The 17,387-nt window shown below is 34.4% G+C and overlaps 1 protein-coding gene across 1 annotated transcript in view; it reads right to left on the bottom strand.

Moving 5' to 3' along the window:
- The window catches only part of LOC113225528 (serine protease HTRA2, mitochondrial-like), a 42,052-nt gene extending 27,312 nt beyond the window's left edge, over window positions 1-14,740 (bottom strand). Inside the window, exons 1-3 of the mRNA XM_026457851.1 lie at window positions 14,638-14,740; window positions 2,879-3,062; window positions 2,374-2,536 (exon numbers count right to left, since the gene is read on the bottom strand). Coding sequence (XP_026313636.1) covers window positions 2,374-2,536; window positions 2,879-3,062; window positions 14,638-14,672 — 382 coding nt within the window. The 5' untranslated portion in view covers window positions 14,673-14,740. The remainder of the gene's footprint in view (window positions 1-2,373; window positions 2,537-2,878; window positions 3,063-14,637) is intronic.
- Window positions 14,741-17,387: the final 2,647 nt, after the last annotated feature.

Here is a 17,387-nt window from a genome sequence, read left to right as displayed (position 1 = left end):
AGGTGTATATTAATTCCAGTTTTTAGGTTTTCGTGTATTGTTACACAATGGAAATAGAAATAAACCCACCCTCGATGCAGGGCCCTTGAAATCGGGTTAACTTTTGAATTAAGGCGCCCTAATTAGGGACCATCACTCCCTACCGCATACATTGAACTAGACAGACTGTATTCTGGCAAATAAACGTTTTCTATTCTATTCTATTCTGAGTGACACTGGAACTGTTAGGGACAGGCGTGACGCTTACTACCAGGCACACGACTTGTTCGTCTCGATACTTAGTATTATAAAAGAAAATCAGGTGGGCGACTTGTTACATCAAATGTGTCTAAAGACGAAAAGGCGGTTCGCCTATAATATGATTTGAGGTATTGTAACACATATACATGTATAGATCTAGTTAACAATAACATTTATTGAGTGATCTTTGCGTTCTACACGTGAAAAGGAAACTTCTTCAATAAATTATGCTTAATAAAGAAGTCTTTGTTAAACATAATAATAATTTATTGTGTATAATTACCAGCGACTTTGTTGTAAAGATGCAATAAAGTCGGATGACAGGATTTTGTTACTGCGACTTTGTTGTTTGTTAATAAAGAATGTTTTAATTGACAATAGCACATTGTTTTCATGTTTTGCCATCATATTCGTAATTATTTTTTTAAACTAATACTTATTGGGGAAAAAAAAACAAAGAGTGAAATAGAGTTTTGAAAGTTCCGCCAAGGAAGCTGTCATTTCTATGACGTACTTCCGGAATAAAAATTTTATTTTTAGCCCAGCACTAATAGTCAACTTCAACTTCAACTTTTGTGTCTATGGCTCCGTCGTTTTGCGCGACGATTTTGCCAATGTCAGGGTTGAGAGACATGTGTAGCGGTAGTGAGACAGATTGCCGGTTATTTAAATACTTCGGCGGTTTTTATTCACAATGACGGTTATATTGTCTTTTTTGAAGACGGAGGAAAACGACACTTGTAGGGTTGCCAGTTTTCACAAAATTTGAAATAGTTATGTAGTTGTTGTCGATAGTTTTATCGATAGATTGTAAAAGAAGATAAAACTTTCCCAAAAATGACTGAGTTGTTGTGAATGTTACGACGTTCTAATGATTACTAATTACGTTATCGCCTTCTTTATTCTTATTTTGACCGTTGGGCTACTAATATCGAGATCAATTTGTATTTATATAAATTTTAACAAGAACCGCCGGATTTAGTTAACTATATTGAATTAAAATGAAAAACTTTAAAATATGTCTCCTCTTTGTATTTCTAAATACCTACAGTTATTTGGAACCCTCACGAGAAAGTCTACGCCCTGCGTCTGGAGAAAATCCAAGACATTTCTGAGATTCTTGTATAAGAAAATTTATGGGTGCTACCCATTTTTATACCCTACGAAATTCCTCCTTTGCGTCGTGGGGTTTAATTATTTAGAAGTAAGACGCAATTATGGTCTACTGACTTTTGCTGGTGGTATATTGCGAGGAGATTCCGATTGCCCAGAATTAAATAATATTAATTAACGGCCACGCGTTCATCATCTGCTGGCAGTGCCGACGGTGCGCACTGTGTCTCAGAGTAAATCACCGCTTGCTCGCGCTCTGCACTGTCTTAATGCCCTTCTTGTATCTGCACCAGACTGTGTTTTTGCTAGTGGATGGGTGGCTGTGTGTGATGAATGTTTGGGGTTTTGTGAAAGGATGGATGAACGTGTCTTCTGTGAATTATTAATACATATGTCTCAAATACAAGGCTATTTATGAGTCTCACAGTGCCTTGGTATTTTGCTGTAATGCTGTGTAATTTTATGCAAAAAATCAATAAAAATACTACTGTCTTCTTGCTACTTGTCACAGTATGGTATAACGGCAAAACACTTTCTTTCTGAAAATAATATATTATTTACTCAGGGAGTATCTATCTAATTACCCATATAGTTTATGCGAGTGCTCTAACACCTGTACGAATATACATCTCTACGCGGCCACGGATGACGCAGTCAAGGTGGCAATATATTCTTCAAAGTCAATATTGCTCTAAAATAAAAGAAGTATCGACAAGATAAGAAAAAGAAACGAAATATGGTCTGCATATTATATTATAATATAAATATACAGAGGAATCTCCATATTATATAAATATACAGAGGAGATCCACGCCAAGCATTGACACGTGCATCTATTACAACTTGATATAGCGCCCCCAACAACAAAGAGACGAAATTTAAAAAAAATCGATACTGAAAAAATAGATAAAAAAGGACGTACCAGAATATGTTCCCTGTCAATAAAGCACATGTTTGCTGTATACAATATCGAGTAATGGAGGATAGTATAGGATAAAAATATATGTGGGGTACACTCACCGGCAATAACGACCATGCCTCCTTCTGGAGCTCCGGTGTACAACGAGCCAACAGTATCAGAAGCAGCATATATCTCCTTAGCACAAGTGGGGTCTTTTTCTTTCACACACGCTACCAATTCGGCGTTGCTACTTTCTTGCTCGCACCCGGATAGCGTCAAGCCCTACGAGCATGAAACATAAAATATCAGTATAAAAGTAATTTCTTTTTTGTGTTTCTATCATCGGTATGATATAGCTTTTCACACCAAGTTTTATGACCTTTTGAACAAGCGAGTATATCCTCTCTCTTCTAACTTGTTGGAAGCATAAAGGAATTTTTTTCAGGGCAGCGTATTTTCCGTTTACATGTTCGGGGACATACAGACAGACCCACACACGGATCGATTATTAAAAGCACTTACCAAACAATCCAAAGGTCTATCTCTAGGTATTCCCATCTCGTCTCTAACCTTGTTGACCATAAAGACAGACCCACAGACGGATCGATTATTAAAAGCACTTACCAAACAATCCAAAGGTCTATCTCTAGGTATTCCCATCTCGTCTTTAACCTTGTTGACCATGGCAATTATTCGGTCAGCACATCCTGGTATGGTGAGCATCCAGTGGTTGGTGCCAGGGCCTTTCGTGCTGCCGATCACTTTGCCGTTCTCATCGCATACAACTAGATTGGAGTGTGTTGCTCCCCTAAAATAAATCAGAAAATGACCATGTAAAACAGAATGAGCAATGAGCAATGAAATCATAGGGAATCTCGCTAAAGCTAAATTGATATTTCCATTCCACTTCTGCATTTAATCATCATCCACAGTCCGACTCCACCTTTTTTTGGGTAGGCCTCCCATAGTTTGTGCCATCCAACACGATCCTGTGCTAGTCTTACCCATCAATTTTGACCCAAGACGATGTAAAAAGATGCAACGAATTGTGGACTGTCAATATAATTTAAACCAGTCGTTATATCGATGAACGTTCAATACCTTCATTGCAAGTTACGAAGTTTTGATTTGAAATTATAAAAAAATATTGAAAAATATTGAAATTTTATTCAACGTACTGCCATCCTGCGGCCTGTAGCTGGGCTACATCATCTGAACAACAGATGTCTTCTTTAACGCATACATTGTGAAATATGTAATGAACATTATTTCGATCAATTAAGTTTAAAATTAACAAAACACTCGTGAAGCATTTTTTTGCACGCCAAAACAATAAGGGATTTTCTTACAATTTTAGTGAATTTGCGCGAAATAATTGACACTACCGTAACCTACAAAGCGAAAATGGCGGACAGGGCTCAAGTAGGCGGGACTGCCCCTGCTGTTGGCATGTGTGCTGCGCTAATTAACCACTTCTACTTTATTGTTCTGTGGTCGTAACTAATGAAAATCATGCTTAGATTTCAAAAGCAAACATCTTCCATAAATCAGCGTATATCTATCTACCTTTTTTAATTATGATTTTTACAAGACATTTATAGTACAAGATCGATGTGGCTCAAAGTGTGCAGGCCAAACTGAAATTTGTTGTCCTGAAAAGTAAACCCAATGAGGACTTGCATGACCTGCTATTTCGTATAGTTTGGAAGTGAAATACTTAATATTTACTTTTATTAAATTTATTTAACACAGTGCACTTAAGATCGGAACAAAGAAGAGCGAAGGCAAGGTAACTCTATTGCCCACATAAACTTACAAAATTTATACTAATGTTGCCAATAAGGACGTTGGAAGCTACCGCTGACTGGTCGAACCCTTCAGGACTACTCACAAACCACTTCAGGAGAAAGATTGTATGTAGATTTGTGCACTCAAAGTCCTCGGCAAGTAACAAAAGGCTATATGAAAATAATAACTAAAAACCTATATTGTTTTTATGAAACCTTTCGATGAAACATAATGAAAGCTCAGTTTAGATAAGATAATATTCATGAGTTAATCGTTATCGTGGCATCGTGTAATAGAAAGATTTGAAGCATTCTATCGCGTTTGTTATTCACGCTATCACTGACGTTGTTTTCGAAGTTGTTTTCATGGTTTTTATAAATAAATGTAGGCACCGTTTTATCTCCTACAAAATGATTGTTATTAATCGCTAAAAGGATGGCGACATGCCGTGTATTTCGTCTCCCAGTGCGTTTGACGACGTGCATTAAAAAGGCCTATCAATATTTGTGATTCATTATCAATGCATCGAAAAAGCTGATTGAGTACATCCTGTAAAAGCTGGGGTTATAAAGTTGATATAGGATATGTTAGCACATTGTAGTAGCAGAAAACAACAAGTTTTCAGTTTGTGGCCAAAAATATAAAGAACTTGTTGAATATTCCCACATCTGCGAAACTCTGCTACATTTTATACAACGTTAACATGTTCTGCCGCAATGGAAATGAATAAAAATTAAATCCGCCCAAATATCAGACCATGGAAAACAAAGTACATGTCATATTGATATATATAAATCAGACGTTATATGCATATGATGCATTTAGACGTTGAAAACATAAACATTTTATTGTCTTTGTTTAACTACTGCGTGTCGTCGAATGACAAAAGAGATAGCACTACATTGATTTGTGTCAAACACGAGAATCGAAAATACGTAATCTTAAATGCCAACTGTCCTCATTTTACCATTTTTGGAGTACCCTTTGACATCCGTATCCGGTCGTCAAAGGAAAGTACATGAGATGTCAAAATCAATGTTTGGCCAAATGTTTTATTGAATTATTCGCATGAACTGTAATAAATTTGGGCAAAAATATTGACAGTGAGAACAATTAAGTATTGATTAAAATGCGTCGCTGCGGTATTAAGGGGTGCGGCAGTAGAAAAGGCGGAAATCAACCGAATGTTACATTACACCACATTATTATTTTTTTGTCTATAAATCACACAATAGCCCAAATATCTGATGTAATTAGACTCATTTAAGTAGTTTATTCATAAGTCTTGCCGAATTTTGCTTTGGTTACTTTAGATTGCGTGTTTGTTACTATATTTGGAAGATTGTTGAAAAGAGGTTGATTATTTTGAGATAGTGTTGTTCTTGTAAGCAGACATATTATCGATGTTCTGTTATTAAAACAATTTACTACGAGGTTATTATTATTATTTTTAAAGTTTAGGTAAATTTTAAAATTACAAATGAAAAAAGAAAGAAAGAATGGTTGGAAATTATAGGATTGCCGAACATAAATATTGAATCAAATATCAACTTCGTTTGCTCGCTCCATTTTGAAGAGTCAAATTTTAATTGAACTTTGAATGTAACTAGATTACATGATAATGCAATTCCATCGTCGTATTTATTGGTAAATAATTTTATATTTAATTTTGAGTAAACAAGAGACATTGCTAGGCATTCTCAGTTCCTTAAAACCATCCACTCGTTTACGATTTTTCCCCACTGACAACTCAAACATTATATAACATGTATTAGATGCACTGACGTAATAATTATAGGTGCCCAATAATAAATAGCAGCAGCTGCAATAACTTGTACGTCATCCATATAGTTTCAATGTAAATGATAACAGACAGCGACCAACGTGTGGGCAGCTACACAAAACTCATCGACAATGGCCGTTTGTAATGCTCTATTTCAAACTTGTCGAGCGTGTAGACAACAGCACTAGCTGCATATCAATTTGCTGAGCTCGCGTTGGCCTAAGCTCGACCAATATGTATTGCAAGAATACTTGTTTACTCTACAGCCAACAGTACAGCCAAATACTTCTAGAATGTTAATTGAAGTGCAGAATATACAGACAACAAATTCAAAATCTCATATCTATCATCCCGGATATTCCCATATGACAATGAATATTGATCTACTTTAATTAAACATTTTAATCATACTTTGATTACAGTAAACTATACAAATTACAAACATAACAAAAAAAAAACATGTTCAACATTCTAGCCATACATTTGCATGTCGATATTGACTTATCGATAATTATGGTACAACACTAAAGAAATCCGCCATTTGTGGTGGACATTTTCCATTTTCAATTCCGTTTAGATAGAGACGTTTATTTCGTAGATAGGGCAGCTCCTTTCCTTTATTTTTTTCCATAAATATGCCACAAATGGTCACGCTGTCTCAATCAAAATGTGACATTGACATTGGCCTCTTGTCAAAACGTTCCTTTGCTAACTTCTTATCTCTCATTTAAATATTGTCTAAACATTTTTCTCAAATTGTGTTTATTTTTTAATTTATGTCATTACTGTTCAATTGATTATTTGATTAGATATTGTTAAGCTTTAATGTTTTATGTATGTAATATAAAATAACCAATACCTTAGGTAGGTAAACATTCATTCATGCATATAATGAAACGTACGTACAAGTACGTACGTTACATAATCTATGATCAAACTAAATCAATTGCGTTGTGTTCTTGCATTTATTCTAAAATACAATGTTTTATAATTTCTTTATTCCGGACTTCGAAAAATATACAAAAATATATTGTTAACTAGGCATAAACTAAAACTTAAAATTAAAAATGGCTCTTCGTTGATTTTATAATTATTAGGTCAGCTTTCAGCATCCTTCCACTCTTAAAAAATTCAGAAGATAAGTCATTTTTGGTATTTAAGTGAAATCTAAATAAATACTTCACTTTAACTTTTTAACAACGCAGACACTTTTATTTAGCACAAACTACTTTAAAGTCAATATCTGATAGAGAAATCACTTGTAGAGAGTGAACAGCCACGTGTGGAACATACTTTCTAATATCGCAGACCATCTATGCTGCACATTATCCTACGCCCAAGTTCAAGATCATAGATATCTTCTTATCTGACGATAACACATCGATGGTTTGCTAGGATTATCAATTACTGGCATGTATTAGGTAAAATATTGAAGATAATGTTTTTGTAAAAACATAACAAACGGGGATAAAAGCGATAAAGGCGATTATATATAAATATAGTGAAACAAAAACTTTATACTAAAGGTTTTTATCAATGGTCGGTAAAAGGTGTTCCACATACATAGATACATGTATACATATAGCTCAAGGAGTGATAGAGAGTTGTTGTTGGTGGTTACCAAATTTTAATTAAATACTTTTTTCGAATTCCGGATCTCCGGAAATGGTTTAACTGCATCGTAGGATGTTGGACGTCTATGTTGTAAGTCATAATTGGATTTTAAAGAATTTTAGTGGTGTCATGTCAAAAAAAAACATTTCATTACAGTAAATCTGCTTGGTGGCAGTACTTCCCTGGACGAAACCTCACAAGATAATGATGAAGATGCTAATAATACTGATGCAGTTGACGATGCTTATATGTATATGGCTATACATATATTTGGAACTCCTTATTCCGACCATTGGTTATTATACAACTTCTGTGTACTTGGATGACAAAAATCCGTGGTAGTAACCCGTTGAGATCTTGGAAGTAGTCTCGATCCATTATGATGTTCGAAAAAAAAAAATTGTACAAATGTTTATTTACAAAGAGCAACCCCTAAAGTTTCTTGTTCATTCTTCTCAGGGGCTGCCTTACGAATGAGCGGCTGAGTTTAATCAGCATGACGATTTCAAGTATAATAATATATGCTTACCTGTGAAATTAAGATTAATATGAATTGATTTAATAAATATTTTAACACGTGCCTCTTAAATCGATATTTTAGTCAGGTGGTGCTACCTTTGCCACCGTTGCCACAGACTGACCGTTCATAATGTTATTATAATTCAACACGAAACTTTAAACTAGTATATTACGTTGCCTATTAGCAGCCGTAATCATTAGACCTATAAAGGGCCCGAAACATTGGTTTGTTTGAAAAACAAATACGAGATTTGGGTCAGATGAAATGTTTCATTTCCAATTTGTAACAATTACGAAAACCTAGGAAGTCGATAGCACATTATGTCACAAGGGCGATAAGTAGACAATTACGTACACAGGGACAGATTGAAATGGCCAGAATAAGTATTTAAAAACTTTTAATTATCTCAGAAAGTCTTGTATAAAGTAAAAAACTTTTTTAAGCATTTAAAATTATTTGTTTGACGTCTGGATGAAAGAAAAAAATTCTCAATGTGTTTTTTTTAATAATATCAAGTGACGGGACGAAGAAGTCGTGCGCCTGATGGTAAGCTACACGCCTGTCCATAACAGTTGCAGGGCCACTCAAAGCTTCAGATCGCAAAGATCGGCACTGCCACTGCGCCCGTCACCCTGAGACATAAGTTGACAAGTCCCATGTGCCTGTAATTTCATCATGTAGGTATGCCATAGTATCTAAGTATGTTTTAAAAAGGATGAATTTATATAAAGCCGACTATTGTATATTAGTTTTAATAAACAACATTCAGTATAATAAATAAGTTCATTGCTTTTTTACGCGACGATGGTCGAGGCGACTATTTGTCCGCGCTGCTAGAGGGCGCTCGAGCGGCAGGAGTGTAGAAATTTAAAAAATTATGATTACCTCCCTATGGCTGTATGATAAAAATACTTGCCACCATGTGTGATAAAAATGGGTTTGTATATTTATTTATTTACGAATATTTATTTTTAGGAAATGAAACTATTTTTCCGGATTTAAATCGCGTATATTTGTTTTTTCAAACAAACCGACGTTTCGGGCCCTTTACAGGTCCCATGGTCACGGTTGACTGAGGTGGTATAGTCTTCAACCAGTTATGTCTAATATTAATGTAAACCACCCTATTTTTTCACTATAGTTACAATAGTTATTAATTAAATACCTTATTTTTAATTTTACAAAGAAAACATTCCAATTTACGCTATATTAAGTTTTACAAATTATTTTATCGAATGAATTTTTATTAAGTTCAATTTATTATTCATTAATAATAGAAATTAGAAAAATCTAAAACATATTAAGTAGTACTGCAGTCTTATGTCTGTTTGGGATTTTTCATTAGAGGAAATACTGGATCCCAAACTGCTGGTACGGAGAAACCATCTTCCCTGTTGAAATTAGGATGTTTTTTAATTTCAATGGCCTCTCGCAGCATCTTGGGTAGATAACGGACTTCATTTGCAAGGACCTGGGGTTTGTCAAACTTCATTGAATGTGTAGGTTTATCCATGACATGCTCGCAGACTGCAGACTTGTTTACGCGACGGTGTTACACTTACTGATTGTAGGTGCTTTGTTATTTTCTTTTATCATGTTTCAACATTTTATAGGCGTCTGTCTCAGGCATTGAACTGAGCTGGCTAATTTTATCAGCTTTAATGCCACTAATTTCTTTCGTATTGTGTATTTGTAAATAACAGTTTTTATTTCTTCGTACATGCGTACCACCACGCCAGTCTCTTAGCAATAATATAAATAGGCACACGTAGATTGAGATTTATTTGAGAGCAATTGCATACAATTTGTTAAAGTGATCAGAATGGCGATTGGCGCAGCTTGACTAGCAAATTTACTACCTACTGTATGTCGGATGACGTTCTTCGTAACTGAAAAACATATTTCATTAGCACTTGGACTTTAACATATTTTAGAGATTTTATTTTCATTTATCATTAAACCTTAACTGCCTTCATGGCTTTACGGTTACCATGCTGGATTGCCATAAATTCCCGGACTAGATTCTCTGGCCGAGAGAAATAAGATATTTGTATGGCCTCATTGACTTACAATTATATGGACGTCGGGTCCGCGCTAAAGCGTCCGAACTTATAGGGCGTTAAAATCGTATACAGAGCGTCATTCACGCTTTAGTCTTCATTTGTTCGACTGACAGCGAAGCAAGCCAAATTAGACAGTACTGCGGTGATATTACAATTTAAATTCAACGTTTTAGGTTTTTCATATTCCTTTACATGTCACTACGTTTAAATAGGTTGACTTGGGACATTTTTTTCGTGGTTTTTGTATTAGACCCGTCGTCCATTTATTTGTAAGTCAATGTATGGCCTACACTTATTTCTCTCGTGAGTTTGGGTGTAATTTGTGGTTGTCTACCTATGAGTGTGTTCATGATACCCGCGACATAAGGTTGTGACGATGCAACTCTTTTCATTGTCATCCCACCTTTTCACCACCCTTTCCTCTGATTCCTGGCCACTTACTTTTGAAATTTTGAATCGTTCTCTAATTCTCTCCATCGTCATTCTTACTTTGCTTCGTTCCCTTTTCACTCCCATCAAACTCCAGAACCGAAAAAACGTACTGTCTCTCACTATGAATCACTCCATATTAAATTACAATTATTGTTATGTACGTTTTATAACCATGAAACGTGTTTTTACACATACATCACACACATTTTTGTGGAATAGTTCAAAATGTCGAAGCTACCGTAAACAGTTTCTGGTACGTCAAAAAATGACATACCTCTACGAAGACACCAACATGGCTGTCCAGACTACACTACAACCTACATATAGTTGCATGCTTGGGGCCAGTCGCGTCACAGGGTTTCCCTAGTAAACAAAAACCTTACGATATCACGGAAAACATGAAACGATGGATGTGTGAACAGTGCATCTACCATGAGATTAAAATAACAGTAATATTTCGCTATTTTGCATGATAAATGACATTTAAATATATTCATGTCTTTGTTGCAAAGACGGACTGAGGGCCGTATTCCAGAACTCTACTCAACGCTCAAGTTAGGATTTGAGTATGGTTTAAAGCACTTGATATCATACTCAAGTCCCTGCTATTAGGGTCGTATTTCCAGTGCTTGTGTTGCCAGTGCAATCCTGACTTGAGCATTGAATAGAGTTCTAGAATACGACCCCAAAAGTCGTCTAATGCAAGACTACGCTTGTCTCGGCAAAAGCTATACAAATGATTCGTCGAGTGGCGAACGCGATAGTGTTAATACAGTATAAATTACTTTCAAACTTATCACAATTTCCTGAGGATTATTATCGCAGATAGCGAAGTCCTTGAGGTGTAATTGTCTGACTCTGCGGGTGACATCGAAATTAGGGAAATAACCTTTGGTGAATTTGCAAACATTACATACACCCACATTATTTAAATAAAGGTTTCTGCATAATTATTTCATTGTATACAATGTTATAGTTTTTACACAGCCCACGAATGTTATGCGAAGGGTTAATAACCGTATAATACTCAGAAATATTAATTGAAATTGATATGAGTTTCAATGGCTCAAGTGTACGGGGTTATTAGACTCGTAATGACTGATTAGTAGAGTATATATTTGAAAATATAACCGTCACAATTTTAGTTGCCAGGTTTTGAGTGGCGTCAGTTTTAAAGGTGTGCAATGTAATTGTATAATTAATAAATCAGCCCGTGATCACGGCCATCGCCAGGCAACTTGACCGAAAAATACTAACACATATGCACACTACATTAACTTATCACAATTTTTTTGCTTTTGTTTTTGATGCACCGCAACGCACTACTCTCGAAGGTGATGGCTAAAAACAGTGCTTTGCCTTTAGGCAAATTATGCACTGAGACATTATTAGGTTTGCTGCAGCACACACAAGCTGTTCATCATTAGGTTAGTAATTTCATTTTTCGAATTAAAAAAAGTCATTTCTTGTTGTTAGTTTTTATTTTCTTTAATTTTCATTTCTGTATTTCTCTTTTAATTCATTCACTGTATTATACTGTTGTGTGTATGATGCAAGACAATAAACGTTTTATCTATCTATCTAAGGTACGTAGGTGTGCGAATATTTAAAAAGGTATATATTAGTCATAATCATTATTGTATTGTAATATTCTTTAGTACTACACCTTTATTTTTTGATCCCCGACGCAATAAGAGGGGAGTTGCAAGTCTAGTATCTCTATGACTGTCGTGACATCATAACGTCCAAACTGGTGGACTGATATCAGGGCAGTTTTTTGTTATTTGATGTTTAATTTCATTGCGATGGTTCTTGGCTATGTTTCATTCATCGGTTCAGCTGTTTAAAGATCATAGCCCTTTTCCCAGTGTACAGACTACGATTTGGAGTAGCATCGACATCAGCTCTGATGTCGATGTAGAGTACATTGTTTTGTATCGGGGGTTTTGTCTTGGAAATTTTAAGGCCGCTTTCTGACTTGTCGGTGTGGTAAAAGTGCGGTATCGGTACGCTCGGTATAAAAAGTTTACCTAGTCGTTATATTTCAATGTGCGCTTCCTGATTGGCGTGGTATACCGTAAACCCAAGAAGCTTATATACTACACTTCGCACATCGAACTGAGGCATGAAAAAATGACGGAGATTCTTATGTTTGCATCTCTTTCTTTAGTTTTAATTTTAGTTCTGTTTGGTAATTTCAGTTCGTTTTTGAAATGAGGCTACTAAAAAAACATAAAAGCATGCACACTGTGTCTTTGTAACTATATCTTAAAATAGATTTCAGAAAAGTCACTCAGTAACTGTACTAAATTCGTTTTTGGGGTGTTTATTTTGCATGCATTGCACTAGACACGACGTGTAAAAAGGATTTAAAGCACGTCAGAAAAGGTGAATGGCCTTGTCTTCAACATTCAATCCTTGATGCAAACTCCAGTGTAGTACATAAGCTTCTTGCTTAAACCGAAACGACCCCTTCCCGCTTCTGTTCAAACCACGCCAATCAGGAAGCGCACATTGAAATATAGGCGCTCGTTAAGCACCGCACCGACAAATAAGGAAACGGCATTATGTAACTCTTTTTATAATAAAATGCATGCGTTGTATAGAGCATTGGATTAACTGCATTATTTATACGCGCGATTTTTATAATTAATTACAGACGGCAGCACAGTGACGGATGTTAGGGTCGTATTCTAGAACTCTACTCAATACTCAAGTCAGGACTTGAGTATTGCAGTGAGCACTGAAAATCATACTCAAGTCCTTGCCATTAGGGTCGTATTTCCAGTGCTTGAAATCATACTCAAGTCTGCTCAAATCCTGCCTTGAGCATTGAGTAGAGTTCTAGAATACGACCCTTAGAATCTACTCCATTCTCCGTCCGACATGCGTCCAAAGCAATTACAGTCAAATAAGTAATACCACGTAATACTCGACCTTTTGAATCGTCTTTTTGATTTGGTCGAGAATTACTTCGGATGTCGGAAGGGGAACGGGATTAGACGCCCTGGTTCCGTTGCACGATATACGAACAAATATGTACAGCTTGATATGCTGTTGACTGTATCTCTCTATAATCAAATAAACGATCGAAGACCAAAGATGCCAAATGTGAACATTTATTAAAAAAACATTCCAATAAAAAACACGACAGGTGCAAATTCATTTAGCAATAGAAAATGCAGTTAATTCATTGTGACAAAGTTAATTTTCAGATATTTTCGAGCAGTGCCATGAGCTACTTTTTCTATAGAGATTTAAACTATGAATAGTAATGGTAAGAATCAGCATTTCAATGAGGCTTGAATGAATAAATCATACTTAATGAATTACTTAGGTATTATTGGACTCTAGAACTTTCTACTGAGAACACTTTGTCTCAAACAAACATTACAATCTAACGTAAGCAATGATAATATAACAACGTAAACAATTCTCATAGACAAATCTCATAAGCAAATAATAGAAATATGCAAATACGAATAACAAAACATCGTTCAAGATCCTTAAAATGTTTCTGGTTCAAGTTCACATTTAAAGCGTAAAACATTCAAGGCATGCGACATATTGTTGAATGCCTTAAAAATGGTGTCACTGGAAAATAAACCCAATTATTAAACAAGAAAGATTCGCTATTACTTGTAATGCAGTTTGTCGGTGTGACGGTCAAGCCTTTGATTTACTGCTTTGCGATTGGTCGGTTCACTTTGGAATGTTTACGTGTGATTGAACAAAACAAGTGAATGTAAAAAGGTGATTGAATGTATACTAAAATTTTTGTTTTAGACAGTTTTTTGTTTATATTGCTGAATAGTAATTAAGTTTTCCTGTATTTCTTATCCTTTACATTAAAATAATTAAGATTTCGTAAAGATATAGTAAATAATGTTTATATAAAATTACTTTTTTAAATTATTACTTTGTGACAAAAAATGTAGTAGGTATTTTATAATAATAAACTACACTCTTACTAAAAAATGACGGAGCTCTGTTAATTATGCACTGCAGCGACAATAACTACCCGTAGTACTTTTATAACAAAGCGATAATTAACTACGAGTTTGTATTGAAATTAAAACGATTTCGAAACGCCTGGGATTGCATATTCCAAGGCAAACTTTTCCCCTTTCAATTCTATGTACTATTTGTGAGCTAAAAAAATATAAACAGTATGAAAACATACCCTTCTACGCCCCCAAACAGCATTGTAGTCTCCATGTTTTATAACCGAGCACTATGGATCGTGTTGACGTAATTACTATGATAAAATACGAATTTACGGCTTTTTATGTGATAAAAACTCCGCAAAATACCAACACAACTACTATTGACGACGACAATTTAGCTACTGAATGAATAAAAGAACGAATGATTAGAGTTTCGCTTCAGCTGATAAAGGAGTGACATTTCGCGAGCAAATAGCGAGGAGTGAACGGACTAGTAACAATAGAGTCGCGCGTTTTGACTTAACGTTATTCGTTATATTTTTAGACTTTTACTGAAAAATTAAATGATCGTTTTTTTAAGTATAATACTGTCGCCATTTGTTGAAAGGGCGCTTATGGCAAAAAATCAAAACGGAGAAAATAATGCCTAAAATGCCTGAAATACTGAAGATGATTATTGTGCTATATACCCTTTTAAAGAGTTATCGAAATTATAAATCCAAATTGAAACCTATATTATTATTTAATTAGGTATTACCATGGGGCATTGGTTGTTTAGTTTTAGTACATATTTAACATCATAGATGGCGACACTTGGATTAAATAAAAATGTGAAATATTGGATTTCGAAAAATCGTGGTATGTCATACCAATAAGAAATACATATAAAAAATAAATGCAAAACTGTATAAACAAAATTTTAGGAATGTTTAATTAAAATTCATTTATAAATAAGATAATTGGTGAAAACAAGAAACTGTCTTTGGAGAGATAATAAGTCGAAGATTTCTCAAAGATATATTTTTTTATTTATTAGTTTGTAATCAATTGTATAGATGGTACTTCCTTGCATTTATTCTCGAAACTACTTAATTTTAGCACTAACTTTTCCTTTAATTCAGCTCTTTGCGATTTTATTATGTTATTGTATAAATAATCAACGTCTGAACAAAAGCAATAAACCTTGACAAAAATTGGCCTTTTCCAATATAATTACAATAGCATCGCGGGTTTACTTGGTACCGTCTATTGATCAACGTTATTTATCAAAATATGCGTCCGATTTTAGCGGAGTTACGAGTGCGACATTTCTTGTAGGGTCAAGAGAACGTCAAGCTTGATTACGAGATTGGTTATCAGTATTAGTATAGAATTATAATATATTATCTGTGGTATTAACCACAAATGAAATAAATGAAACAATAAATATGTAACATTTCATATATTTTTGTTTTTTTTCTTTATATATTTTTTTATCTTTCACACATGAATATACAACATTCGACTAACAGATAAATAACATTAAAACATCGACTATACACAATTGAATGGTTTGACGAACGTCGAGATCTTTTTTTTGACTACTTAAATAAAATTGTAAAAGGTTTGACAACTTAAAAGATATTTCTAGGTGAAGGAGGTGGCTGATACGCCATCATTTATTCTGTTTCTAATCCCACCCAAAGGACCGAGGTAGAGCGAGTTAGAATATCTATCAGAAGATTACGGGAAGTTTTGCTAATTTGTTTTGAATTACTTGACTTAGTGTACTTCCATTTGTATTGGTTCATTCGTATTATTATTATTGAACACAAGTACAATGTCTTGCTTTTAAAACTATTTATTTTATTGGCCAGAGCTAGCCTCGCTCTAGACTGTGATGAACATTAAAATGTGTTGCTAGATATGCGATGTAATTAGAGTGGGTTTGAGCCATCTTTTAGTATTCACCATGATACTTTTACAGAATTTGTGATTATCAATCACGTCGTTTCTTTTCCGTTGTAATGCAAGTTGGAAACACAGCAACAAGTGCTGTGCATTGGTACAAAAAAAATAGAAATAAAAAATATAATAACGGTTTTTTTCTCTAATATGGAAGTACACTAAATTAAACAACTATAGAATGACTAGGGGTCACAAATACTTTTATAGAGTACGACCACATAAAATTGTTGAAAACACCACGTAAAACATAAGAGTGCGACTCTACATTTTGTGCTTTATTTGTTAGCTTTATCTGTGTACATACACAGAATTTTTCTCTCATTCTGTTATAGGACTGTGTGGTCGTACATATTAGACTAAATCTATAAAGAGAGCTAATGTTTACAGTTTTAAGAGGCACTGTTGACCACCAAACTTTCCTTTGCTGTGTTTCTTTTACATAAATTAAGTAATTACATGAAGTTAGCGTTTATCAGTAAACTAAATACGTCGACTTAAGTTTGCGTAGAGTACATACAATTGCGGCTTTGCTAAGCCAACAACTTCAGTATTTTTGTTGTTGTAAACTGTTCTACCTTCAAAAATGTAGATATTTCTATCATGTAATATTTTGGAATGATAAATACATTGTTTTTAAAAGAAGTGCAACATTCAAGTAAACATTTTAGGTTTAGGAGTTTAAAGTAAAAATCATATTTAATATTTTTGTAAGCAGGTATTTAATACTGTATTATTTAGAATGGTGGATATTGAGAACTGTTTTTATCCATATTCCCCCCGCGATCCCTATTCTCCCCATTTTACGGTACTAAATGTACCTACAATTAAAAATTCCAACCAGCACTTACTCTTTTCAAAGATTATTTGTTTTTCAAAATAATGATTAGTGACATTATTTGTCATAAAAACCTGTTAGTTAAAAAAAAGTACAAATCGTTTTGTAATTATGTAAAAGAAACATAGTTAAATTTAATAACTTCTAAATGAGGGAATATTTATAAATTTCTCCCATATCAATTGTTTATTTACAGCTTAAATT

This window comes from Hyposmocoma kahamanoa, unplaced genomic scaffold (genome assembly GCF_003589595.1).
Source record: "Hyposmocoma kahamanoa isolate Upper Pololo Valley unplaced genomic scaffold, ASM358959v1 166, whole genome shotgun sequence".
Classification (NCBI taxonomy): Eukaryota; Metazoa; Arthropoda; class Insecta; order Lepidoptera; family Cosmopterigidae; genus Hyposmocoma; species Hyposmocoma kahamanoa.
The sequence above is the reverse complement of the archived record's forward strand: the minus strand, read 5'-3'. Positions and strand labels throughout refer to the sequence as shown.